The 1599-nt window shown below is 52.0% G+C and overlaps 1 protein-coding gene across 1 annotated transcript; it reads left to right on the top strand.

Moving 5' to 3' along the window:
• The first annotated feature begins 459 nt into the window (after positions 1–459).
• Positions 460–1392, top strand: LOC130262663 (olfactory receptor 14C36-like). The gene has a single exon (XM_056509979.1). It carries the CDS (start codon positions 460–462, stop codon positions 1390–1392), a length of 933 nt encoding a protein of 310 aa, XP_056365954.1.
• The last annotated feature ends 207 nt before the right edge of the window (positions 1393–1599 follow it).

Here is a 1599-nt window from a genome sequence, read left to right as displayed (position 1 = left end):
CTCTCAGCTGCCTGGATGAGAAATTGCACATTGATATTCATCTCTCAGTTAACATTGAGGGAAATAAAAAAAAGTTTTCTCTCAGATCTCAATAAACCAGGCAGTGACAGATATCAGCACAGGACTCCTTAAGGAAGCTTCAGTGTCTCTTTTCCAGCCTCCTCAGGGTTGCTGAGAACCTTCAGAGTCAGAGCTGCCCTAGGCAGTGCCCTGTGCTGGGAGGGGTCTGCAGGGCAGAGCTGAGCCACCAGGGCTGGGCTGGGCTCTGGCAGCACTGGCAGGGCCCAGCCCTGGGCACAGGGAAACAGCTGCTGACAGGGACAGCTCCAGGCAGCAGAGCCCAGGGCAGGCAGTGGGGGGAAAGTGCTATCAAGCTGGGCTGGGGTATTTAAAGTCCTCTCCAAACCAAACTGTTCCATGATTACTGTTCTTACAGATCCCCTTGCCAAGACACTGCAAATGTCCAACAGCAGCTCCATCAGCCACTTCCTCCTGCTGGCACTGGCAGACACGCAGCAGCTGCAGCTCCTGCACTTCTGCCTCTTCCTGGGCATCTCCCTGGCTGCCCTCCTGGGCAACGGCCTCATCATCAGCGCCGTAGTCTGCGGCCACCACCTGCACACCCCCATGTTCTTCTTCCTGCTCAACCTGGCCCTCACTGACCTGGGCTGCATCTTCACCACTGTCCCCAAAGCCATGCACAATTCCCTCTGGAACACCAGGACAATCTCTTATGCAGGATGTGCTGCACAGGTGGTTTTTTTTGTTTTCTGCGCAACAACAGAGTATTTCCACCTGACCATCATGTGCTACGACCGCTACGTGTCCATCTGCAAACCCCTGCACTACGGGACCCTCCTGGGCAGCAGAGCTTGTGCCCACATGGCAGCAGCTGCCTGGGCCAGTGGCTTTTTCAATGCTCTGCTGCACACAGCCACAACATTTTCCCTGCCCCTGTGCCATGGCAATGCTCTGGGCCAGTTCTTCTGTGAAATCCCACACATCCTCAAGCTCTCCTGCTCAAATTCCTACCTCAGGGAACTTGGTTTCCTTGCTGTTAGTGTCTGTTTAGGACTTGGCTGTTTTGTGTTCATTGTTTTCTCCTATGTGCAGATCTTCAGGGCTGTGCTGAGGATCCCTTCAGAGCAGGGACAGCACAAAGCCTTTTCCACCTGCCTTCCTCACCTGGTCGTGCTCTCCCAGTTTCTCAGCACCTCATTTTTTGCCTACCTGAAGCCTCCCTCCATCTCCTCCCAATCCCTGGATCTGACACTGTCAGTTCTGTACTCGGTGGTGCCTCCAGCCCTGAATCCCCTCATCTACAGCCTGAGGAACCAGGAGCTCAAAGCTGCAGTGTGGACACTGATGACTAAAGGATGTCAAGAACATTAAACTGCTGGCTAATTTCTGCAAATCTCTTGTAATATAAATAATATTTGACGGTTCCATTGGTTTAGTTGAGGGTTTTTTCCTTCCCTTGTTTTAGTTTTTGAATATTAGGCACAAAGAAAATTCATTATTTTTGCCCTTTCACATAATTTTCTCTCCACCTTCCCTGTGGTCACAGACTGTGTCAATGAGGGACTGCCCTCTGTGGGA

The sequence above is a fragment of the Oenanthe melanoleuca genome, chromosome 25 (assembly GCF_029582105.1).
Source record: "Oenanthe melanoleuca isolate GR-GAL-2019-014 chromosome 25, OMel1.0, whole genome shotgun sequence".
NCBI lineage: Eukaryota > Metazoa > Chordata > Aves > Passeriformes > Muscicapidae > Oenanthe > Oenanthe melanoleuca.
Note: the sequence above shows the minus strand (reverse complement) of the source record. Positions and strands in the feature narration are given on the sequence as shown.